Source organism: Nomascus leucogenys, chromosome 18, assembly GCF_006542625.1.
Source record: "Nomascus leucogenys isolate Asia chromosome 18, Asia_NLE_v1, whole genome shotgun sequence".
NCBI lineage: Eukaryota > Metazoa > Chordata > Mammalia > Primates > Hylobatidae > Nomascus > Nomascus leucogenys.
In genome coordinates, this window is record NC_044398.1 from 100,613,796 (window position 1) to 100,637,361 (window position 23,566).

The following is a 23,566-nucleotide window of genomic DNA, read 5'->3' on the forward strand; positions in this document are numbered from 1 at the left end:
CCCCCACCTGCAATTCAGGCCGCAGTGCTTCGCCTCCCCCTCCCCCTCCCCCCCCACCCCTAGAGTGGCAGCTCCAGCTTTGGGGCACAGGCTGGGGAGAGGGCATAGATGGGCTGGACAGTCCTAGGCGGCAGGGAGCTGAGAGTCTTTCCTGTAAGATGCCCGTTGATCCAATAAGTTCCTGCCCAGCCCAGAACCTGCTGTCTCCCCGCAGACGCCTGCAAGCCACCACTTGTTCACCTATTGCACATTTATTGAGCGCCTATTATGCCTCGGGGGGTTTCCAACCGAGCTTCGAAGGCAGACAGCCCAGGAGCAGACACAGCACCGGCTCCCAGCGGCGGCTGGTGTGGTCGAGCCCGCGTCGCGCTGCCCTGCACCCGGCACCCTCGCGCCGGGTCGATCCCCCAGCCTCGCAGACCGCTGCCCAGCCAGGCCGCTCTGCGGTCGCGCCAGCTCTGCGCGCCAAGTCAAAAGCTGAAATGCGACGTTAGACGGAGGAGGGAGGAGAGGGAAAGCAGAGGAGGGGGAGGGAAACGGCCGGTGGCCTTCTCTGCCCAAAGGGTTCCAGAAGAAACGATTTGGGGATGGGGTGTGGGGGGCGGCCTCTGCGACCGCGCTTGGCACTTCGCCCGCCCGGCCGGGGCGAGGTCGGAGGGAGGGGCGGCCAGCTTGCCGTGACCTCGATGGGAGGGGGCCTCGCCCGCGGCTCAGGGCGCCCCCGGCTCCCTGCGCCCGGCCCTTCGCCTCCGCCGAGCGCGCCAGCACAGGAAGGCGGCGGTCAGGAGACCCAGGCCCGCACTGAGCGCGGCCAGCGACCAGCCCTGGGCCAGGTCCAGGCGGGGTCCCCGCAGCGAGAAGGTGATGGCCGTGGCAGCTGCACCAGCCAGCACGGCCACGGCACCGAAAGGCAGAATGCAGCGCGGCCACGAGCCCCCAGCGCTGCCGGTGGCCAAGAGCAGGGCGCGCAGGGCCCCGGGGGGCGAGGCGGGCGCCGAGGGGGGAGGCTCGAGCGCGCTCATGCCGCCAACGCGGTGGCCGCGCTCGGTGGGTGGTGTGGACGCCCGCGCAGTCCCAGTGGCGTTCCGGGCTCGCCACGTCAGAGCCCATTGGCTCCAGAGGCGGTGACGCCAGCCGGGAGCCCGGGGAGTCAGCCGCTGCCTCTGGGTTTTGGCGGGGAATCGGGGTGGGCGGGCGTTAGTCGGAGGAGCAGGCCTGTCTTTCCCGCCCTGGACTCCTGTGTCGGGGCCTCCTCAGGACCCCCACAAAGCTATCTAGGACGCCTCCCTGCTCCAGGACACCACTGTCCTCTGGGTTGGCCCCGGGATTGGTGGATCAGTGAGTCAGTGCACGTCTGGCTCCCATCAGGGCCTGGCCGGGGTAGGGGGGGACAGCACCCCGGTCCTCCTGAGGCAAACATCCAGTAGGCATGGGGGATGAGCCATGAGCCGTCAGCCAGTGAAATAAGGTTGGGTGGGGACCACCTGCTCTGGAAAGTCACCAGGTGTACAGTCGCAGCGTGGTTGGGGGTTTCAAATGAGTCAGCAGCTCCTGCAGATAGAGGCACCTGGGCATAAGCCTGGAGGCAGCAATGGGGTGGCTGGGAGGGGCGAGGCTGGCTGATCTGCACAAGGGGTGCGACCCTGGGGCTGCTGCCAGGCTGGGGGGGCAAGGGGTGGAGCTGCTCAATCCCTGGAGGCGCCCCCTCAATGCAATGAGTTTTTGGTTTCCTGTCTTGGTCTCTGTCATCTGGTCCCCAGCAGCCCTCAACTTGGGACTCTGGGTCTGAGCGTGTTTCTGACCTGCCGGACTGTCAGGCCCTTTACAAGCAGGACGTACCTGCACACGCTTCATCTGGCTCTCAGAAGACCCGGCTTTCTCCGGGTACCACCCACCTCCTGTCCCGCTGCCCTGTCCAGAGGGGGCACCTTGGGGAAGAGGCTGGTAATCTTCCCTGTCGCAGGTCCCTGCCCACAGCGGGGCTTGGTGGAGCGCCAGCACTATCCACACAGAGCACCTGGCCCCAGCTCCCAAAATGTTTGGGATGCCTCGGGCCCTCAGTGCAGGTTCGTTTGAAGAACACTATGAGCACTGGCCATGGCCAACACCACAGCCTCTGTGGCCAGCAGGTTATTTTTTTTTTTTGAGATAGAGTCTCGCTCTGTCACCCAGGCTGGAGTGCAGTGGTGCGATTTCGGCTCACTGCAACCTCCGCCTCCTGGGCTCAAGCGATTCTCTTGCCTCAGCCTCCCAAGTAACTGGGATTACAGGTGCGCACTACCACGCCTGGCTAATTTTTTGCAGTTTTAGTAGAGATGGGGATTCACTATGTTGGTCAGGCTGGTCTTGAACTCCTGACCTCGTGATCCGCCCACCTTGGCTTTCCAAATTGCTGGGATTACAGGCATGAGCCACCGTGCCTGCCTATTTTTTTTTTTTTGACACGGAGTCTCGCTCTGTCACCCAGGCTGGAGTACAGTGGCACAATCTTGGCTCACTGCAACCTCCGCCTCCCAGGTTCAAGTGATTCTCCTGAGTAGCTGGGACTGCAGGCATCCGCCACCACACCGGCTAACTTTTTTTTTTGTTTTTTTGAGACAGAGTCTCACTCTGTCGCCCAGGCTGGAGTGCAGTGGCACCATCTCGGCTCACTGCAACCTCCGCCTCCCGGGTTCAAGCGATTCTCCTGCCTCAGCCTCCCAGGTAGCTGGGACCATAGGTGCATGCCACCATACCCGGCTAATTTTTTGTATTTTTGGTAGAGACGGGGTTTCACCGTGTTAGCCAGGATGGTCTCGATCTCCTGACCTCACAATCCGTCCGCTTTGGCCTCCCAAAGTGCTGGGATTACAGGCATGAGCCACCGAGCCTGGCCTTTAGTTTTCATATTTTGAATAGAGACAGGGTTTCAACATGTTGGCCAGGCTGGTCATGAACTCCTGACCTCAGGTGATCTGCCTGCCTCATCCTCCCAAAGTGTTGGGATTACAGGCGTGAGCCACCACGCCCAGCCTGTGGCCAGTACTTTAGATCCAACATCAAGTAATCTCTATGCTGGCCCCTGAGGTCATCACCACCATCACCCAGCATGACAGTGGGGACAAACCTGGACAACTGGGGCTGAGTCCTTGAGAATCTTGTCCAGTCCCAGGGCAAGAAACAAGTCATGTTGCAAACCCACCTCTATGGCTGCAGAGGGCCCAACCCTGACCCCTGCTCTTTCCTGCCTTCCTAGGGAAGGGAAGGAGGCTTGGAGGAGGTGAGAGTGGAGTGGCTAAAGGGTGAAACGGTAAAAGGCCCTTCCCAGTGGAGGCTCAGTGTGAACCGGTGACCTCACACTCGCCCCAGCGCCAGCACCAGGAGGGGGAGCTGGGCATGGGCACCAGGAGACAGTGGGAAGCAGAGACGCGTGGCTGTGGCAGAGACAGTGGCCAGCCCGTTCTCCAATATGGCCTTGTGGTTTTCGTGTCCTCCGATGAATGCATACAGCCTACAGCCTACAGCCTACAGAGGGCAGGGCTTTCAGCAGTGCTGGGCCTGCCTTGAGTGGCCTTGTCCCGTCCTTTATACAGAACGGATATAGAGACAGAGTCTCGCTCTGTCGCCCAGGCTGGAGCACAGTGGTGCAATCACGGCTAACTGCAGGCTCAGGGTCCTAGGCTCAAGCGATCCTCCCGCCTTAGCCTCCCAAGTAGCTGGGATTACAGGCAGACACGCCATGCCCGGCTCATTTTTAAATTTTGTGTACAGATGAGGTCTCACTGTTGTTCAAACTGGTCTCAAACTCCTGGCCTCAAGCAATTCTCCCACTTCAGCCTCCCCAAGTGCTGGGATTACAGGCGTGAGCCACCGCACCCAGCCCACTTATAATCTTGATAAATACACTTGATATATTCTTTTTCAGCATGACATGTATCAACCAGTGATATAACTTCATAAAATCATAAAAAATAAAGGCCCACCAAGCCCACCTTGGCATGATTTAAATACATATGCTTTCAGCCAGGCACAGTGGCTCATGCCTGTAATCCCAGCACGTTGTGAGGGCGAGGTGGGAGGATCACCTGAGGTTGAAAGTTTGAGACCAGCCTGTCCAACAAGGTGAAACCCCGTCTTTACTAAAAATTAAAAAAAAAAAAAAAAAAAAAATAGCCAGGCGTGGTGCCCGGAGCCTGTAATCCCAGCTACTTGGGAGGCTGAGGCAGGAAAATCACCTGAACCCAGGAAGCGGAAGTTGCAGTGAGCCGAGATCACGCCACTGCACTCTAGCCTAGGCGACAGAGTGAGACTGTCTCAAAAAAATAAATAAATACAAATGCTTTCTAAAGTGGCTTTAATATCACACAAGCAGCTCTTTGGTTTACAGTGAGAGAAAACAGAGGGAGCCAGGAAAGGCTCCCCGCTGGCCTCTGGAGTCCAGGAGCCTTGGGAAGGCTGAAAGGCAGCCCTGACCAGCAGGCTTAGTTGTCCTGAGAAGAGCCAGTGAGGCCACCTGGTCCAGTTCACCAGGTTTCCCAGGGAAGCATAGGCATCTCTGGGTCCCGAGCACAGTGCCAGGGAAGATACCCCCAATCCCCATCTAAACAGGGCTGAGGGCAGCATGGGAAAGGCTCAGACTGCAGGTTCATCCCGCAGGATGGTGAGGACACGTGCTCCTCCCTCGCAGAGCAGGCTGTGCGCAGCCCGGCACAGGGCCAGCCAGGGCTGCCCCTGTGGCTGTGCGGCGCTTACCAGGGGGAGGAGTTCAGCCATCAGGACCTGGGGGCAGGGCAGGGCAGGGCCAAGGTCTCAGGGACACCTAGGCGGAAGGCAATCCTGGGACAGGCTTCGAGGCCCCCATGCTTCAGCCCTCCCTCCTTCTGAGGTTCCAGGATCCCTCCTGCTGTCCCAGCCCAGTCTGACCAGCATTTCCAAACCCACACACACAGACCCCAGGCTTGCCCCCATCCTCCTGGGCCCTGGAGGGTGGAGCAGTCAAGCCCCTACCCTCAGGTCCTCCTCAAGGCTGCGGACCTCTGTTGCACCCCCACCTCTTCTTCCAGAAGCACCTTTTCCAAGTGGATCTGCTGGTCCAGCACAGCCACTCGCAGCTTGAGGGCCGCCAGGGTCTGCAGTTCCTGGGTGCTGGAGTAGACAAGCAGCTGGGGGCTCCATGCAGGCTCCGCTCCACCCCCACAGGACGGCGAGGCTCTGGGGGGCCTCCCCACAGGACACGGTCTTGGTGGCTGTTCTGCCACCGCTGTGTGCACAGGAGAATGTGGCCTTTGGGGTAGCAGCCTAACCCGGGGCCCCGCTTTTCCTGTGTGCCTGGCTCTCCCGCATCTGCACCACCTGCCCTGCCTTTAGGGGAAAGGTGGGCTTTCAGGACAGCCCCATGCAAGATGGTGTGTCTCAGGCCTGGACTTGCTGGCAGGGAGTCCTCTGTGGGGTGGCCCTCTGCCTGCCCAATTTCTTTACTGTGTTTACGCATGACTTTTGTGAGACTGGCTTTCCTTTGACAAATGATGTATCTTCACTCTTAAAACTACAAGCAATTAGAAAATACAAAGGAGGAAACAAGTTCTATAAATAACCACCTCGCACAATGCCAGGCCAGTCACCTCCCAGGAGCTGATTCTCAAGAGCTACTTTCTCTTTTTTGTTTGTTTTGGAGACGGAGTCTCGCTCTGTCACCCAGGCTAGAGTGCAGTGGCGCAATCTCAGCTCACTGCAATCTCCACCTTCTGGGTTCAAGCAATTCTCGTGCCTCAGCCCCCCAAGTAGCTGGGATTACAGGTCTGCGCCATCATACCCAGCTAATTTTTGTATTTTTAGTAGAGATGGGCTTTCACCATGTTGGCCAGGTTGGTCTTGAACTCCTGACCTCAAATGATCCGCCTGCCTTGCCCTCCCAAAGTGCTGGGATTACAGGCGTGAGCCACTGTGCCCGGCCTCACACACTACTTTTTTTCTTTTTGAGATGGAGTCTCACTCTGTCGCCCAGGCTGGAGTGCAGTGGCGTGATCTCAGCTCACTGCAAGCTCCTCCTCCTGGGTTCACGCCATTCTCCTGCCTCAGCCTCCTGAGTAGCTGGGACTACAGGCACCCGCCACCACGCCCGGCTAATTGTTTGTATTTTTAGTAGAGACAGAGTTTCACCGTGTTAGCCAGGATGGTCTCGATCTCCTGACCTTGTGATCCGCCCGCCTTGGCCTCCCAAAGTGCTGGGATTACAGGCGTGAGCCACCGCGCCTGGCCCTCACATGCTAGTTTTTCAACAACTGGGTGAATAAGCAACTGCTCAGAGCAAGGAGGTTCTGTGTGTGGGCAGCAGCGAGGTGGGGGAGCTGCCCTGAGAAGGAGAGGAAGGCTGACTGCTCCCAGAGGACAACCGGTGAGGACCCAGCACATGGGGAGTGGCGTGGGAGGGGTGGAGGGGCCCACCAACTTGCATCTGGTCCCTGGGCTGCTCACCCTTCCCTGAGGCGCAGACAAGGCTGGCTAAAGCGCCCTGTCCCTGGCCCAGACCTCAGCGCAGGTGGCAGGATGGGGGTAGGGTCTCACCTGCACGCAGTTCCTGCAGCCTGTGCAGACACTGGCCCACGATGGCCTGCAGCCCCTCCAGCGTGAGCAGGCAGCGGTACTCCTGCATCCAGTTCATGGGGGCTGCAGAAGAGTCAGGGAGAGCAGGTGGGGTCCGTGGCAGTCTGGAAACCCTCCCTGCACTAGTCCTCTGTGCTCCTCCTGATACAGACCCAGTACCTACTGACCTGCCGAGAGCTCCTCCCTCATGCGCAGTCTCAGCAGTGAGCAGGCCTTCCGCAGGCGACCTGCCTCAGCCTCCACCTCCGCAGCACTGAGCCTGGGCTGCGGCCCGCCTGACTGGATATGGGTCAGGAAAACTTTCCTGCAGCCAACTCCCTCTGCTCCCACCAAGGACGGGGCCTGGGGAGTGGCCCTGGCCATCCCACGCTAGCCCCTCCTGGGGCTGCTCCGCAAACCTGCCAGGTTCAGAGCCAGAGGCCCCCCGGGCTCCCGCAAGCCCAGCAAGGATACAGCTGTCTGCATGTTCTGGAGGAACTGGGTTTTGGCAGCAGCGGCATCCATGGAATCACTGGTCTGTGTGGAACTGAGCTGGGCCCACAGGCTGGGGTGCACACAGGAACCACAGAGGGACACGGTTATTCCAGCCAGTGAGCTGGGCCTTGGGAGGTAGGCAAGGGCCAGGGTGGGGACCCCAGGCTGGGCATCTGGCTCTGCTGAATGCCAGGAGGGGCCTCCAGAGGCCGCAGGGAACCAAGAGGACACTGACCAGAACAAGGGGACAGAGCTGACCGGCTAGCAGACTTTTAACATCGACAGTGACCCTACTCAGCAAAGAGAGCAAAGAGACCCACTGGAAAGTATCTCAAACCTGTCCCGGAGCTGGTGATGCCTCCCGGTTCTCCCCTACCCCTGTCCAGCCAAAGACCTCACCCTCACCTCGAGTTCCGGGAAGCTGCTTTCCTGAATGCTGCAGGCAGCCGCAGCAGGTGCCTGTCGGAGAAGCCCGTGTTCAGAGGAGCATCGCCTTGCTCTGGGGTCTACAAGTCCCACTTCCTGCTCAGAGCCCAATCAGGGATGAGGCTTCTTGCCCCTCTCCCACACCCGACCCCACCAAGGATGAGCCTCCTTGGATAGGGCTTCCTGAGTGGCCATGGGAGAAGCATGGTCCAGTGCTGCCACGGTAGAGAGAAGAGGGGGCCCTGTGAGCAGAGCCCACGCCCTCCAGAGCCCATCTGGAGCCTCTGGCCTGGGCAAATAAGGGGACAGCCACAGAGAAGAGGGGAGGACAGGCTCCAGTACTTCCCTGACCTGATGGTGCCAACCTGGACACCACCACACAGCTGCTTCATTCTACCAGCTTCCGAGAATGAGTCTCAGGGGTGCGCCCCAGGGCTCAATGCCCTGCCTTCCCTGTCACCCCAAATCCCAGGCTCCTTGCTAGCCAGGGTCTGAGGAGGCAGAGACAGAAGTCCCTCTAGTGAGGGTCCGGGAAACCTACCCCTTCTCCTTGAGTGTGAAGGCTTCTGGGGCCTGAGGAGCAGCCAATGGGGCCATTTGTTGGTCCCTGAGGCCCGCCCCAGGCCTGGGGGCTCGGGCTCCCATCCCAACACGGGTCCTATCCCCCACTGACAGCAGCCGGCGCTCAGGGTGGCCCTTGGCAGGCACGGTGGTCTGGCGGAGGCCCTTGGTGGGTCTCGTGTCTGAAGCACGGCCACCAGCTTGGCCAGCTTGGCCTGGGGACTGGGGTGGGGCGGAGGCTGTCGTGCCAGGATTGGTGACAATGGACCTAGATTTCAGGCTGGGGGCCTTGTCTCTTTCTCCAGCCTTAGTGATGCCTCTTCGAACCCGTACAGCCTTCTCCAGTGCCTGGGTCACAAACTCCAACTCTTTGAGGTCTTGTGGACTGGGTGTGCATGCTGTGAAAGCCAAGAATTATGCAGGGATCTCTCCCCACTGTCCCCCAGGAGGGTCCCTCACAACTGCACGCCAGAAGATAGGCCAGAGCAGCACCTGGAGAAGGTGGGTGGTGGAGGTTTACCTGGAAGGGGGTCCTCTTCATTAGTTTCTGGCCCTGGAGGTGGCTTCAAAGCCCGGGTCCCAGTTGGTTGCCTGAAAAGACAAGGGCAACCGTCGCACGGCCAGGAGGCAGGGCCCAGCCCAAACAGAACCGAGGGGGCCGCCGGGCCCCGCAGCAGGCCCCCAGCTCAGAGCTTGCAGCGTAAGGAGGGTGGCACTGACAACCTACAGCTCCGAAGTGGGCCGCTGCGCCCGGTCTCCCAGCCCTGGGAGCTCGGGGCAGGACTCTGAGGGCCCCAGGGAGGTCCGGCCAGGGGGTCCCGGGGTCCGCGTACCAGGCCTGCAGCAGCCGACGGCAAACGCGCAGGCTCTGCTCCAATTGCAATTGTCGCTGTGCGCAGGCGTCCAGGGCGCCCTGCAGTTCGGCCACCAGCCTGGGGGACGCACCAGCGGCTCAGCACCTCGGCCAGCGTCGGGCCTCGGGCCCCGCGCCTGACTACCGGCCCGCCCGCATCCTCCCGCTCCCCCACTGCCGCGCAGCCCTCACCGGCGCGAGCAGTCCGCCGGCAGCATGAAGGCGGCGGCGTCTCCTCGCAATTTGCCGCCTCTGAAGAGCCACGCCCCTTCCGGGAGGGAAGCCCGCCCCTTCCCGGCCGGGCTGCCCAGTCCTGAACCAGGGCTCAGGGGCCGCCCCCGAAGCTTTCTTTCCCTCCTTGCGGGCAAGCCTCAAGCCCCGCCCACTCCTGCCCCCTAGGTCTGACGGGGACTCCGGCTCGGAGCTGGGCCCCGAGGCCGCCAGGGAGGGGACTGCGGGGGACGCCGGGATTTTTGGGTAACTGGGTAGATGGGGGCGCCATTATCGCGCTTCTCTTGCAGGGCGCCGGTGAAGGTTATACGAGAGGCTCCATCTGTCTTTATTGAAAGTGCTCTAACGCAGGGACCAGCCGTCTTGCTGACGCCTGGGCCACCGAGCACAGGGACAGGACGGGGTTGCTGGAGGTGAGGATGCCGCGTGTCAAGAGCGGGGATGAGGGAGGAGAAAGTGTTCACTTTTGGACATGTGACGTGATAGCACTGGGCAGAGGGGAGGAAGCTCAGACCTTGGAGCAGTGGGCCCGGCGAGATGGCCCTTGGTGGGGCAGGGGACAGGTGGGGACGGGCAGGGACAGGTCACGGGGCCCACGCAATGACCAGGGAGGTGGAGGAGCAGTAGGACAGTGTCACACAGGCAGCAGGAGGCTGTCACGGTAGGGAGTGGGTCACAGGCCAAGTGCTGCTGAGGCCTCGGCGGTGTACACAGCACGGTGGGTGGGGGGGGAACAGAGCCTTCAGTGATGCAGGGGACACCTGGGGGAGGAAGTGAGGAGGGCAGCAGGGCCCCCATGTAGTTGGTGTTAACAAGAATAAACAATTAGGGGCCAAGAAATCCCAGGCGGTAGCTGGAGGAGAAACAGACCTGGGGGTGCTGTTTAAAGATGGGACATGTGAGTCCATTCCAGTCATTAATGGGAAGGTGCCATCGCAGAGGGGAAGGAGGGCACAAAGGGAGTTGTCAGGGAGGTTGGGACCCAGGCAGCTCTGGCCCAGCACTCCGGGTGGGCCCCTCCATCAGCGGTGGGGGAGGGTGACGGTGGCCCTGCCTCCCTGGAGATTCTCTGTGGAGGAGGTGGGTAAATGCTCAGTCAGCAGGTGGGAGATGCAGGAGCCCACCCACCATAGGCGGGCGGTGCCAGGTCCCTCCTGGAGTTGTTTCCTCCTTCAGGTGCAAGCTGGGAGAAAGGAGAGAACTGACTCCATGCAGAGTTGGGATTAAGGGCCCCTGGACAAGGGGCCAAGGCAGTGAAGGACGTCCATCACTCATCTGCCACTATCCTCACATTTAATCCTCACAACACCCCTGTGAGGTAGGTATCATCGCCCCCTCTTACAGATGAGGAAACTGAGGCTCACACATGCCCAGGGCACACAGTCGACAGGACAGGTCTACAGTTCCAACGCTTGGGTTCTCACCCCGACCACGCCCCACCCAGGGTGGCCAGAATTCCCTTATAGTAGCAAAAAGACAGCTGCCACGGACACGAACACACACAGCACCAGCACACAGAAAAGTAGCAGCTCAGTGAGCATGTCCCAGCCCTGGGTTTCTGGTTCAAGAGCATTTGGGGGTCAGGCGCTGTGGCTCATGCCTGTAATCCCAGCACTTTGGGAGGCCGAAGTGGGCAGATCACCTGAGGTCAGGAGTTCGAGACCAGCCTGGCCAATATGGTGAAATCCCGTCCCTACTGAAAATACAAAAATTAGCCGGGCGTGGTTGGGTGCTTGTAACCCCAGCTACCCGGGAGGCTGAGGCAGGAGAATCCGGGAGGCAGAGGTTGCAGTGAGTTGAGAGTTGAGATCATGCCACTGCCCTCCAGCCAGGGTGACAAGAGCAAAACTCAGTCTCCAAAAAAAAAAAAAAGAAAAAGCATCTGGGGGACACTTCTGGCCAAGTGGTTCTTTCTTATATTTGCAGAGGAAACAGAAGTGGATGGCAGCAGGGTGTGTTGTGGTCAGCCCATCCCCAGGGAGAGGCCACGGTCACATGGCCCCAGGCAGGCTCCCCAGGCGCGGGCTGCTGGCTCCCAGGCACCGTTTCCATGCAGGAGCAGAGTCTCCGTGGCCAGCAGGAAAGCCCAGGGGTCTGCCTCCCTCCCACAGGCCCCCACAGCAGAGCTGCAGTTGGGATCAGCCAGGATATGGCCCCCGACTGCTCTGCTCTTCTGCCTTTTGGTCACCTCAGATGTTACAGAGGACTTCAAGTTTTTTCTGGCTAGCCTATCTGGGAAAATTTTTTTTGCATAAAGTGTGTCAGGATGGCATTGAGGGGCTGGAGTAAGATTTTTGTTTTGCAGTTGAACCTAAATAATGGTGGGAATCTCTTGTTTTTTTAATACCTTCTGTTTTAAGTTTTTCTTTTGTTTTCCTCTTGGAAGAAGGAAATTTAGAAATAAAGACAGGAAAAGAATGGCCCAGAAATTCACACAAAGAGAGGTGTTCACATTGACACCATCTGTGGGTCACAGACGAACGCCCCTGGTACAGAGCTCTAAAATGAGTAATGTGTCGTAGGGAGTCGGCCTGTGGCCAAGGCAGTCCACACAGTGTGCACGGACGCAGGCCCCCTTACCATGGAAGCCCCACCCAGAAAGAAGTGGGTGCCCCATGCAGGCCGAGGTGGACGAGGGGACAGTGGTGTGCTCAGAGCTGTCAGCTCCCCACTGGAGCCCCAAACCAGCAGATGTGGGCAGGGGCTCGAGTGGTGTCTGACTACCCAGGTCACACATGCCTTGAGCATGAAAGCTGTCAGCTCCTGGCACGGGGCTCTGGTGGGGCTGGGAAGACCAGGACACGTATGGGATGAAGCTTCCAGAGACAGTGAGACACGGAAGGGACAGAGAGATGCCCTCCACGCAGTGCAGCCAACTGCTTCAAGGCTAAATTTCCAAAGAGAGGGATCTGAGCTCTTCACCCTCATTTCAACATTCTGATGGCTTGCACAGGACTCCCGCAGAGAGAGAAACTTGGTGGCCGCAAGTCACCCTCTCTGCTTTCTGTGCAAAGGCCTCCAGGGTCTACACAGCATTCCTGTGCTGTGCGCTGTGCTCCCACCCTTCGCCTCCAGCCCTCAGTACACATCCACTGCGGCAAATGCGCTGACCCACTTACAGCTTCACAAGGCCCAGGTTCATGTCCTCCTCCTCACTGTGTACGCATAGGTTTATCCGCTTCACCTGTTGCCGGGGAACACTGCTCTCCGGGGAACTTGGGGGACGACACTGTAAACATGACTTCCTGGCCTGATGGTGGCAGGGCTGGATGTGCGAGTCACTGTCCAGGGACAGCACTGAGGTAGGTCGGGGCAGGGCCCCCAAGCCACCGTCCACGGAGCTTGTGGGACTAGTGGTGCTGACGGAGGAGTACCCTGAGGTCGTGACGTCCTTCCCTGGCTCCTGGCTGGTGCGGAGCAGGGGTTTGGGTCCAGGGGTTGCAGGGATCTGGGTGTTCAGCACCGGTGCCTGTGGGTCCTGGGGTTCCTCGTCCTCCGGGCAAGCCTCCTCATCACTGGATTCCTGGCAGCAATGCTGTTCTGGGTTCAGGTAGACCACGGTGACATCGAGGATGCCGCTGGGAGCTGTCACTGCAGGAAGATTGGTGGGGAGGGAGGTCATGTCACACTCAAGCATCAGGGGAGACCCCCTGCCAGGTCAGGACCCTGAAGTCCAGGTCAAGAATCTTCTACCTTGCTACGGTCCCCTGTGTTACCCTCCTGTGGTGAGAAGTGTGGGTGACATGCCTCTTCCAAGTTGGACAGCTGCCCGCCATGACTCCAACTGTGGAGATGACAAATTGGCCATCTAGCTCAAGCCAAGTGGACGCAGAAGCAAGCAACCAGGAAATTGACAGGACTCACACTAACTGAGCTTCTGGCAAGGACCCCTGCAGTCTGCCTGGGGTTTGCACAGGGCAGTGAGCCCAGCAGGGCAGTGAGGAGTGTCATGTATACCATGTGAGCACATCTCAAACAACACTCTAGAAAAAACGCCCGGGCTCACTGCAGCTCCCACCTCCTGTGCTCAAGAGATCCTCTCGCCTCAGCCTCCTGAGTAGCTGGGACCACAGGCGCATGCCATGAAGCCCAGCTAATTTTTAAATTTTTTGTCTTGCTGTGTCACCCAGGCTGGTCTGGAACTTCTAGCCTGAAGTGATCCTCCTGCCTCAGCCTCTCAAACTGCTGGGATTACAGGCATGAGATTACAGGCCTAGAAGGATCTCCATGAACTCCAGACAGGGTCTCTGCCTTCCTCATCCTAGTGAGGTCCTCCCAACACAGAACGAGCAGGAGCCGGATAGGTGTGGCCTAAGTCCTCTCATCCCTGTGTGGTGGGAGAAGCTGTGGTCTTTTGGGGGCTTTCCCCTCCTCTCTCCCCATGTCTGGACACACTCCCCATTGGGGCAGGAGCTGGCCCCGCCCTGCACTCTGTGCACACCTTCCTCCCTCCCACAGCGCTTGCACAGGGCCAGGTACCCAGAGGCCCTCGGTGACAGCCACCCTGTGTGATGTCCCTTCTGGTATGCCCTGGCCCCACACTCACCGTCGCCCTCCTTCTCGCCCTCGCTCTCCTGGTCACCTTCGTAGCCAGAGCAGCAGTCCAGGCTCCAGTCGAGGAAGCTGCCCAGCAGCGTCTCCTCCTGACTGGACAGCTCCGCAGTGGGGGTGGTAACGAAGCTGCCTCTGTCCTCCTGGAGGCTGTTCTCCCGCTTCCTGCAAGGTAGAGAGAGCCCAGGAGACCCAGTCATGGACGGCAGCACCGGGAGGCCAGGCCCTCCACACCTGCCTCTAACACCCGCATGCCCCGGCCTGTCACCACATGCTCACAAAGGGTCTGCTGCGTAAAAAATGCTGGTGAAGCTAGAACAGGTAGAAGCCCTTGAAACAGAGCCAACCTGGAGGACAGCTCAGGCAAACTCAGGCCCCAGGTCTGGGTGTGAGCCCAGCCCACCTGGCTCAGGTGTGGGGCATGGGCCAACCATCTGGCCCCCTGGAAACCCCTAGGACAATGCCACCTTCCAGTATGTGTGTCTTTTTTTTTTTTTTTGAGGTGGTCTTGCTGTGTCGCCCGGGCTAGAGTGCAGTGGTGTGATCTTGGCTCACTACAACCTCCACCTCCCAGGTTCAAGTGAGTCTCCTGCCTCCGGCTCCTGAGTAGCTGGGACTACAGGTGCCTGCCATCACACCCAGCTCATTTTTGTATTTTTAGTAGAGACAGGGTTTCACCATGATGGCCAGGTTGGTCTCGAACTCCTAACCTCAGGTGATCCACCCGCCTCGGCCTCCCAAAGTACAGGCATGAGCCACCGTGCCTGGCCATCTGGTGTTGATTAATAAGGTGCAGCCAGTGCTTAGCCCAGTGCCAGGCAGATTGCATGGAATGGCCTGGCCTTGAGCGGTGCCGGCACCCACACCCAACTGGGGTCAAGTCTTGCTCAGGACGGGGCTGGAGGCCAGAGTGTGGGCCTGAGCCTGGGAAAAGCCGCCACACCAGCCAAGCCTTTCTACTTCCTGACCCCAGGGCCTGGTGGAGATGGGGGGGTGGAGAGAGCTACCCAAGTGTCACCCATGGGGGTCTGTCTCAGAAGACTGATGGGGCTGTGGGGGGCCTCTGAGAAGTGGGTTTAACACAGTGAGGCTGAGCACAGGGCCAGGGCCAGGCCCCCTCCTGGAGTAGCCATGCGTGTCTGCATGGACTTTCCTCGTTGATGACCCTGGCCCCGGGGAGTTGGTGTGTGTATGGAGTGACACAGGAGGGTCAGGTCTCCTGCCTTCTGCACAACGGGAAAGTGCTGTCACGCTTCTTGGGGAGGAAGCAGCAGCAGGGGCTTTGGCTGCTTCCCCAGGGCTCCCCAGGAGTTTAGGTCTCCTGCCAGGAGCCCACTCCCCACACAACGCTCCTGGAGGCAGCCCTGCCTGGTCCTATAATGACAGGAAAGACCCAGCCACCCAGTGCCTGCCCTTGGGAAGGTTACGGGGGCACATGGTGCTGAGGAGTCACAGCACAGGGCCAGCAGCACAGGGAAGGCCCTGTTCATCGGGGCCTTGCAGGATCAGTAAGAGTTCTCCAGGTCGGTGAGGTAGAAAGAGGAAGTTAACTCCAGGAGGAACAGCCAAGGTGCTGAGATAGGAGAGGCGGGTAAACAGGTCCACACGGGTGGTGAGGGAAGTGCTGGGGATGTGACTCAGGTCACAACTCGAGTGCCGGGAGTGACAGCAGCATCATGGAGCAGAGAAGTCCAGGACGTGCATGTCAGGCACAGGCAGGGCTAGAGCCAGGCTGGGCTCCCGTGTGCTCGAAACCATCTACCTCCACAGGGAGCCCAGTCAGAGCGAGAGGCAACAGCCTCTGAGGAAGGAGACCTGGGCTGCAGACAGTGGAGGTTACGCAGGGGCCCGAGGTATGACTGCAGGGCTCCATCCCAGGGTCACTGTCCTGGGATCTGCCGCTCCCCTGACAAGCCTTGGGGGCCTCTCTGTGTGAGGAAGTGCTGAGGGAACTGGGCCGGCACGAGGATGCCAGCATTGTATGGTGCAGCCAGGATGCAGGGTCACTAACCGTTTGGTTCTCCGCCCCGAAGGAGAGCTGAGGAAGGCGTGGATCTCCCCTGTGCTGAGGTAAGTCGGGGGTTCGGGGCTGTCTTGTGTCACTCCTAATGCCGCACACAACTGGCTGTAGCTCAGCACCTGCGGGGAAGCCAGAGTTAGGGGGTGCAGAGGCCCCGAGGGTGAGGCCCGCCCACACCCCAGCACCCCATGAGACGCCCAGGTGGCAGGAGGGAGGCACCTCTTCCTGGCTGATTTCCCCGTAGCGCTTGTCCTCAAATCGCTGCTTCACGGCGGTCAGCGAGACTTGCCTGTAGTCCTTGGGGGCGTCATCGTGGAAGCTGGAACAGAGTCACGTGGAGTGGACATGTGAGGCACCCCCACCCCATTTTTAGCCTCAGTTCACTGAAGTGAGCAATGAGAATGCAAAATGGTGCAGTCACGCTGGAATCTGACCTGGTAGTTCCCCGAATGGTTAAACTCAGTCACCACAGGACCCAGCAATTCCTCTCTAGGTAAAGACCCAGGAAAAAGGAAAAACTATGTCCACACAGAAACCAGCACTAGAATGTTCATGGCAGGACTGTTCACAATAGGCAAAATGTCCACCAGCTGCGGGATGGATAAACACATGTGGTCCATGCAGGGGAATATTATTCAGCCATGAAAAGGAACAAAGCAGGGACACACGCCACAACGTGGACAAATCCAGCAAACGTTACACCGAGGGAAATCACCTAGACACAAAAGGCCACTTGTCCTATGACTCCATTTATATGGAATGTCCAGAATGGGAAAAATCCGTGGACAGAAAGTAGACTACTGGGGGTCATCTAGGGCTGAGGAAGTTGGGGGGAACGGGAGGGTGACAGCTGAGGGGTGTGTTGTCCCTTTGGGGAAGTGAAAATGTTGTCAATTTGATTGTTGTGATGACAAGCACAACTGTGTGAATAAACTAAAAGCCCATTAAATCATACAATAAAAGGAAGTTTAGTTTGTAAATAATGTTTTCTAATTTATCTGGTTTGGAAAAAAAATTAACTTCTTCAGGAGGAAGAGAATAAACACAGCCCAGAAACAGCTTTTGGTGGCCAGTGTTGGGACGATCTGTGCTCCCCATAAGCAAAGGTGGGCGGGGCAAGACCCATGCGAACCCTTCTACTGTCACCCTCGTTCCTTGCCCAGAAGGCACAGGGTCTGGGCACTGCAGGAGAAAGCAGCATGAGCAGCAGCACATGCCAAAGCCTGGGAGATGCCACCAGGTCCCCTGTGGCTGGAGCACAGCATTGGGGGAGAAACAGCAGATGGGCCAGAGAAGGGGCTGCTCAAGGGCATCAAGACCCCCAGGGAGTTCTGATCTCATCCTGGAAGACGGACAGGGAGGGCCTGGGTGGTGTACACGGAACACATGTGGGGCGGCTGCCACAGTGTTCCAGGAGGCCGGGCAGCTGCCACGGATAGCTCCAGTCCCCAAGCTGTGAGCGCACGAGGAAAGTGCACTGACGAGGATGCAGGGATGGAGAAGCAGCAGTGGCTGGTGAAGGCCTCAGCTGGGCGCACAGGGCTTCATGCACCACAACCCACCAGGGCCGGAGCAGGCCATCAGCTGAGTCACGCTGGCAGGGGGGTGGCAGGTCAAGGTTGAGATGTGGTCTGAATTCTGGAAGTGGTGAAGTCTCCCAGGAAGGAGTCTGAGGAGTGGCAGAAAGCCAGAATTCCCTGGCCCCTTGGGGTGGGTGAGAAGGGAGACCAACACCTAGGCCGCATGGCCTAGGGCAGGAAGCCAAGGCCCCCGAGGGAGGGAGGGTCAGCGTAATGCTGGCTGGAGAAAAGCCCACCCGGGCCTGGTGTGGTGGTGCCTGTGGTTTCTGCTACTCCGGAGGCTGACACAAGACAATTCCTTGAGCCCAGGAGGTCAGGGCTGCAGTGAGCTAGGATGGCGCCACTGCACTCCAGCCTGGGCCCCCAACTCAAAAAAGGAAAAAAAAAGCCCACACCGCTGAGTGTGCTGGATTTGACTGAGGAAAGGGAAGTCATGGCAGAAGCGGGGAAGGGGGAGACCAGGGAATGGGGGTGCCGAGAGGTGGGAGGAGCAAGTCTGTGAGCACAGCTCAGGAGGGGAGAGGGAGATGGCTGGCCGGGTGCAAATTCAGCCCCATGCTTGTCCCCATCACCCCTCACTGCCATGATTCCACTCACGGCCCCCAGCCCCGCTGGTCTGCACTGGACCCTGGCATGGCTGCCTCCTTTACCTTGGACTGAGATGCCCAGGTGACCCCAGCTGCGGTCCCTAAAGGGAGCCGCACCCGCCCGCGCCACCTGCCCCACACCTGCCTGCTGTTTCTCCCATCACGATCTGACCTCTGAACTCTGTCCTGGCCTCTCCCCCAGTGCCCGGCCCATGGTAGGGACTTCATGGACTGCATGGAACAAACCAACGTGGGCTGAAGGGAAGCTGCCAGGGCGGGTGAAGGGACTCAGACGCAGCAACGGCTGGGCCAGGCTCACCAGACAGCAGGGCGGAGGGGCCGGGGCAGGTGGAGGGAAGCCCAGTGGGGCTGGGGCAGACAGGGGGCCACAGCCGGGCACGACGGGGCGAGGGACCCGCCCGCAGGCTCCACCTTCTCAATGAGACAGAGGATAGATCTATCCCAACGGCTGCATCGGGGCAGAAGCTGTTCTCTCAAGGGAAGGGGAGTATTTGCCCAAGTGTGGGTCACGTGGTCTCCGCTGCACGATGAGCTCAGCCACGGCCAGAGCAAAAGCAGCTGCAGATGATGTGGAAACCAGTGAGGGTGGCTGCTGCCGAGAAAACCCCATTCACGAAAGCAGCCAGATGCCGCCTGAGGGCCACGGTATGCCAGCACCTGAACTAGATAACTTGACACACGCACAAGTTACCATGGGTCAGGGAGATGCCCTCATTTTTTCTAGTATGTTCTGCTGCCTATGCAATGAGCTTGGGTTGGGAGCAGCTGCTCTCAGTGTGAAAAACGTGTGAGATAAGAAAGTCCTGGAACTTTTTTTTTTTTTTTTTTTGAGATGGAGTTTCACTCGTTGCCTGGGCTGGAGTGCAACGGCGAAATCTTGGCTCACTGCAACCTCTGCCTCTCGGGTTCAAATGATTCTCCTGTCTCAGCCTCCTGAGCAGCTGGGATTGCAGGCACACGCCAGCACACCCAGCTAATTTTTGTTTGTTTGTTTTTTTTTTTTTCAGTAGAGACAGGGTTTTGCCACGTTGACCAGGCTGGTCTTGAACTCCTGACCTCGGTGATCCACCCACTTTGGCCTCCCAAAGTGCTGGGATTACAGGTGTAAGCCACCATGCCTGGACAGTTTTTGTTTTTGAAGACAGAGTCTTGCTCTGTCACCCAGGCTGGAGTCCAGTGACGTGATAACTCACTGCAACCTCTGCCTCCTGGGTTCAAGCAATTGCCCTGCCTCAAGTAGCTGGAATTACAGGCGTGCACTACCACGCCTGGCTAATTTTTGTATTTTTAGTAGAGTTGGGGTTTCACCATGTTGGCCAGGCTGGTCTCAAATTCCTGACCTCAAATGCTCTGCCCGCCTCGGCCTCCCAAAGTCCTGGGGTTACAGGCATGAGCCTCCACGCCCGGCCAAAACTCACCACTTCTTATGAAGGCTCAAGACGCAGGGAATGAGGTCTTCATAGGAGAATCCAGTGAGGTCCCACAGCTGAGTGGTCCAGGGCTGTGCTGGGGAGGAAAGCAGGCCAGGGATGGAGGGGATGGAGGGGATGGAGGGGACGGAGGGGACAGAGGGGCCATGGTGACAGCCGCCTGACCACTCCCGCTCTATAGCTCTGTGGGCTCTGCTGTGGAGTTTCTTGGAGCTCAGGCTTACAATCCTTTTAAAATAGTTTTGAAAAAAACCCATACGTAGGGCGTGCAGGCTCACGGTCAGAAATCTGGGACATACTGAAGCTCGGGGCCATGCTGTATCTCACCCCCCAAGAAGTAACCAGGACAAATGGATGCTGGACTCTTTTCCTCCCCACAGCCTCCTCCTATGTGAGCACCTTCCCTGACACAGGCATCCCTGGGAAGGGCAACTCCTTACTCTGCCCGTGCGTCAGTCTGGCCAGGAGCAGGGCTGCAGCAGCCAGGCGGGCTGGGGCGTAGGCGGACAGGCTGGTGTGCAGCAGGGAGAGCTCACAGAGGAAGCTGCACAGGTGCTGGGTTCTCAGCTCCACGGGGACTAGTGTCAGCAGGACCTCCTTGTAATCCACCACAGTGGGGACCTAGACAGCCGGGACGGGGTGTGGGCTCTCAGTGCTCGGGGGGTCCTTGGTGCAGCGCCGCATGCAGGCCCAGTGCAGGGTCTGGCCCGGATGATGTTCATGCCGATGCTGCACGCACAGCGCACCAGCGCAGGTGGTGACGTGGCGCAACCGTGGCCTCCTGCTCCACGGCTTTGGGCACAGCAGAGACAGCTGCCCTCTGAGTCCATGAGGCCCTCCCACAGCAGGAAAGCCGAATGCCCACCCTCACCCTCCAGCACAGCGACAACTAGGATTAATAAGGAAAATGGAACCGCTGCTTACTCGAATCTTCCCTTCCAAGGCGGAGATGATCTCGCCCATCATTCTCACCAGGTCCTCGTACTTGTACGTGTTGTCCGTGAGCCATACGGCCTCCCGGATGGTCAGGATCTCTTTACTGATGAACCTGCAACGCCGAGAAGGGGTCTCAGGGTGCAGCCCACTTCCTGGGGCAGGGGTGGGGCGGAGGGACCCAAGGCTTTAGGAGGCCTCAAGGTAGGGAGGGAGCCATGGCTTTGGGCTTTGGTGACAAACAGAGGCTTCATAATGGAGCCAGCTGCCTGTGGCTGACAAGAGGCATTTAAAAAACGGGAGGCCCAGGCAGGAGGACAGCTCAGCCAGGAGTTCAAGACCACCCTGGGCAACAAAGCAAGACCCTATCTCTTCAAAAAGTTAAAAAATAAAAAATTAGCAGAGCATGGTGGCATGTGCCTATAGTCTCAGTTACTTGGGAGGCTGACGTGGGAGGATAGCTTAAGCCCAGGAAGTTGAGGCTGCAGTGAGCTTTGATTATACCACTGCATTCCAACCTGGGCAACAGAGCAAGACCCTGTCTCAAAATATAATCATCATCATCATAAGGGGGAGGTCAGAAAGTGCTGGAAAGAGGGATGAGAGCCACAAGGCAGACAGAAAGCAGCAGGGCTGTTAGGCAGACTCACAAATGTCTGCAAAAGGCCCAAGTGCCATGAGCATTCAGTTTGCTAGAAGACACCGAGGACAGAGATTCGCCTGTCACGTGACAGCTCTATCAGTGGGTTAGAAATGTTACAGACCCAGAAGGTGGGTGAGCCACCAGATCTAGGAATTGGAGGCAAAGGGCCCAAGGGTTGTTGGAAAGTCTGTGCCCGGTACTGTGTGGCCGCAGGAATCCTGACTGTCCCCAGACAGTGGTCACCTTGTTCTCTGCTGTCAACCAGCGCCAACTATCAGGGAACACGCTGCTCCAGCGGCCCTCGCAAGGCACCTTCCCCTTGGACTGAGGCCAAGCCCCTTGGCTGCTCTGTCCTGGGGACTGTGCAGGTTGCATTTGTCATTCACTTGACCAAGAGGACAAGAGACACGGGGACTACGCCTGCCAGCGCGGGGGCTGCAGACGCCAAAAAGACGAGATGTCAGTGGCCAACGAGAGCCCAGTGTGGGGTGTAAGGTGCCTGGTGGGGGCAGGGCACCTCTGAGAGCAGAGGTCGGGGGCAGCTCAGCCTTTAAAACCTTTCTTTTCTTTTTTTTTTTTTTGAGACAGAGTTTCCCTCTGTCACCCAGGCTGGATTAGTGCAGTGGTGCTATCTCGGCTCACTGCAACCTCCACCTCCCAGGTTCAAGTGATTCTCATGCCTCAGCCTCCCAAGTAGATGGGACTACAGGCGCCCACTACCATGTTTGGCTAATTTTTTTTGTATTTTATTTTATTTTTTTGAGACAGAGTCTCGCCCCATTGCCCAGGCTGGAGTGCAATGGTGTAATCTTGGCTCACTGCAACCTCTGCCTCCCGGGTTCAAGCAATTCTCCTCCCTCAGCCTCCCGAGTAGCTGGGATTACAGGCGTGCACCACCACGCCCAGCTAATTTTTTGTATCTTTAGTAGAGACAGGGTTTCACCATGTTGGCCAGGCTGGTCTTGAACTCACGACCTCACGATCCGCCCACATTGGCCTCCCAAAGTGCTGGGATTACAGGCATGAGCCACCGTGCCTGGTCCCCGGCTTTAAAAAAAAAAAAAAGGATAATAAGGCAGAGTTGACTTGAGGGAGCTGTGGTGATAGTGATATGGACCACTGCAATCAGCTCTTGTGGTTGGGGAAGACATTGGACTCAGCTCCCTGAAACGTTTTTAGCAGTTATTCTCTCACTGCCAGCCGGTTTGCGGCCCAGGAGCTTGGTCGTAGGTTGCAGTGACGGATGTGCGGTCAGATCCAGGGAGGCGGCCGCCCGACCTCCTCAGCCGTCTCTGGTCAGAAGACCTGGGACGCTGGATTCAGGCCCAAGAGCCCATCTGAAGACGGCTCTGGATGCTTGTGGCAGGGGATGCTCCCTCCTTCCGTGGGAATGACACTGCATCGAGCTGGCACACGCAGGCCCAAAGAGACTACACCTCCCAGTTCCCATCTGGTGAGATGTGACCACAAGACTAAGCTCAGTGCAAAGGTGAATGTGACAGGTACAGGTGTTACAGGGACAAGGGCAGCACCCTAGTTGGTGGCAGAGATTAAGATGAGAGATGGGGCTCCTCTGCTTCCTGGTGAAACAAAAAACATCCTAATGACCTGAGCCTGGACCCTCTGCCTCTGGGTTACCTGTGCAAGAGAGAAACAAGTCTCTGTAGCTTACACATAAACTGTGTGCAGCCAAGCCTATCCTCACCCACCAGGCTCTACAGGGGAGTCGGTCTGGAAAGCACTTCCTCGGGAAATGTAGACCATGCTGGGGACAGCTGGTTTAGGAAAATGCAAAACGTATTGTGAGAATCATTTCCACGTTATTTCCAAAGGCGGAACTAGGGGATCCGGCATTAGTTAAAGGAAAGCAGTGGTCTGATTTGAAAAGGACAGGCTGCCGTGTAAGGACGCACCCTGCTGCTGAGAGACACCCACGTGGCTGGAGTGGGCTCTGCAGGGCACCAGTTGGGGACGAAAAACTCTCTAAATCCAAGAGTGTAGGAAACTCTGGCAACAGACTTTAGAACCCGACTTCAGAGAAGGGCAGCCAACTGCCACCCTCAGGAGCCAGGGGACAGGGTGGTCCAGCCTGCCCCTGCCAGAGTGAGGCCACACTTTGGGTCCTGAGACCACATGCCGGGATGAATTGCCTGGATGCAGGCACCCCACACAGCAGCCCCCACACGCGGAGGGCTGTTCTGCCACCCTTGCCTGCAGAGGGCCCTCACCTTGGCACTCCATGTCTGACCGGGTGGGACACTCATGGCTCATGAGTCAAGAACCAGTGAGGGCCAGGCACAGTGGCTCATGCCTGTAATCCCAGCACTTTGGGAGGTCAAGGCGGGCGGATCATTTGAAATCAAGAGTTCTGAGACCAGCCTGACCGACATGGTGAAACCCCGTCTCTACTAAAAATACAAAAAAATTAGGCGGGCATGGTGGCGCACGTCTGCAGTCCCAGCTACTCTGGAGGCAGAGGCAGAAGGATCACTTGAAACTGGGAGGCGGAGGTTGCAGTGAGCCGAGATCGCACCACTGCACTCCAGCCTGGGTGACAGAGCAAGACATGGTCTCGAAAAAAAAAAAAAAACAAAACCAGTGAGGAGCACGTGAAGGGCAGGTGACCCTGAACCCAGGAAGGGCCAGCACGTCCCTGCCAGCTGGGCCAAGGGGG

The 23,566-nt window shown here is 58.4% G+C and overlaps 2 protein-coding genes and 1 long non-coding RNA gene across 12 annotated transcripts in view; 1 reads left to right on the top strand and 2 right to left on the bottom strand.

Annotated features, from left to right (window-relative positions):
- Positions 1-235: 235 nt before the first annotated feature.
- On the bottom strand, positions 236-9,173 carry TEDC2 (tubulin epsilon and delta complex 2). 9 transcript variants are annotated; one of them, XM_030798175.1, is made up of 11 exons: positions 9,089-9,173; positions 8,877-8,975; positions 8,564-8,634; positions 8,024-8,441; positions 7,462-7,515; positions 7,036-7,126; positions 6,750-6,861; positions 6,544-6,645; positions 5,049-5,239; positions 4,732-4,758; positions 236-1,551 (listed from the first exon to the last, which is right to left on the bottom strand). In XM_030798175.1, the coding sequence occupies exons 1-11, from the start codon at positions 9,112-9,114 to the stop codon at positions 1,498-1,500; spliced, it is 1,245 nt and encodes a 414-aa protein (XP_030654035.1). In that variant the 5' UTR covers positions 9,115-9,173; the 3' UTR covers positions 236-1,497. The 9 variants fall into 9 exon arrangements, with proteins under 9 accessions (XP_030654035.1, XP_030654039.1, XP_030654036.1 ...); XM_030798181.1 differs by having other exon boundaries at positions 1,527-1,551; positions 5,049-5,124; XM_030798179.1 differs by lacking the exon at positions 4,732-4,758 and having other exon boundaries at positions 5,049-5,124.
- Positions 9,174-9,279: 106 nt separating this feature from the next.
- On the top strand, positions 9,280-12,428 carry LOC115831196. Its single transcript, XR_004026706.1, has 3 exons — positions 9,280-9,540; positions 10,304-10,445; positions 12,297-12,428. It is a non-coding gene; the product is annotated as an uncharacterized LOC115831196 (long non-coding RNA).
- CCNF (cyclin F) overlaps positions 10,404-23,566 on the bottom strand; it is a 31,590-nt gene continuing 18,427 nt past the window's right edge. The window contains exons 11-17 of one of the 2 annotated variants that reach the window (XM_003269175.4): positions 20,241-20,364; positions 19,757-19,937; positions 19,305-19,392; positions 15,918-16,017; positions 15,690-15,817; positions 13,674-13,843; positions 10,404-12,718 (exon numbers count right to left, since the gene is read on the bottom strand). In XM_003269175.4, the coding sequence (XP_003269223.1) occupies positions 12,243-12,718; positions 13,674-13,843; positions 15,690-15,817; positions 15,918-16,017; positions 19,305-19,392; positions 19,757-19,937; positions 20,241-20,364 (1,267 nt within the window). In that variant the 3' untranslated portion in view covers positions 10,404-12,242. The remainder of the gene's footprint in view (positions 12,719-13,673; positions 13,844-15,689; positions 15,818-15,917; positions 16,018-19,304; positions 19,393-19,756; positions 19,938-20,240; positions 20,365-23,566) is intronic. The other variant, XM_030798182.1, reaches the window with a different exon arrangement.

Coding starts and splice junctions, on each gene's coding strand:
- TEDC2 (XM_003269176.2), bottom strand. CDS start 9,114: ATGCTGCCGGCGGACTGCTCGCGCCG. Junction 8,976..9,088: donor CCGGCGGACTGCTCGCGCCG/GTGAGGGCTGCG, acceptor TGCGTCCCCCAG/GCTGGTGGCCGAACTGCAGG. Junction 6,862..7,035: donor TCCAGAACATGCAGACAGCT/GTATCCTTGCTG, acceptor ACCCATATCCAG/TCAGGCGGGCCGCAGCCCAG.